Below are 692 nucleotides of genomic sequence, written 5' to 3'. Positions count from 1 at the left end.
AGAACATGCAAGTAAACATAACTATGTACTACTCATTCATACAAGCAGTTACAGGTGACTAAAATTACCATACAAAAAAGACTTTAACATTGTAAAAGAGAAGCAAAGATCAGCCAGCTGCAAATCAACTAATCACAGAGAAAACCATGTATTCTTGGAATACAAGAATTTCACTCTAAAGTTAAGAACATTTACTAAACAAGCAAGCGCAATAAGAGGCGTAGAGTAATCCAGTTCTTCACCACTGCAAAATAAAGCTGAAAGCAGAGACCGTGCCATAAAGTAGGTACAGCTCAAATGTTGTTAAGCACAATCAAGTATCAACCACCTGTATCATTGAAGCAAAGAACCTGTCATAAATCATAAGCCATTAGACAAGCACCTTAGTTAAGAAAGGAAATAAAATTGGGTTGAAATGCCATATCTACCTGGGTTAGTTATCCTCTGCTTCGTCCACGTTCATATATAGAGGTAGTGTGTCTTCTTGATATCCGCAAAGCCAAAATACATCGTTGCAGGCGGCCTGATTATCAACTATTTCTTCCTTTGTGATCAAACCCTCCCTTCGATCATTCTCAACCTGATTATCAAAAAATTAACAAAAAGCAAATGACTTAAAGCAATAAATCAATATTGTTTTAATTATTTTCTTCTTAAGATGGTAGGGAAGAAAAAGGCAACCATTATTAGTC

The 692-nt window shown here is 35.4% G+C and overlaps 1 protein-coding gene across 1 annotated transcript in view; it reads right to left on the bottom strand.

Annotated features, from left to right (window-relative positions):
• Positions 1 to 31: 31 nt before the first annotated feature.
• The window catches only part of LOC110419220 (uncharacterized), a 7823-nt gene continuing 7162 nt past the window's right edge, over positions 32 to 692 (bottom strand). The window contains 2 exon segments of the mRNA XM_089783949.1: positions 32 to 350; positions 429 to 580. Of these exon segments, the coding sequence (XP_089640075.1) occupies positions 434 to 580 (147 nt within the window). The 3' untranslated portion in view covers positions 32 to 350; positions 429 to 433.

This window comes from Theobroma umbraticum, unplaced genomic scaffold (genome assembly GCF_002168275.2).
Source record: "Theobroma umbraticum cultivar Fairchild unplaced genomic scaffold, ASM216827v3 scaffold_67.0, whole genome shotgun sequence".
Classification (NCBI taxonomy): Eukaryota; Viridiplantae; Streptophyta; class Magnoliopsida; order Malvales; family Malvaceae; genus Theobroma; species Theobroma umbraticum.
The sequence above is the reverse complement of the archived record's forward strand: the minus strand, read 5'-3'. Positions and strand labels throughout refer to the sequence as shown.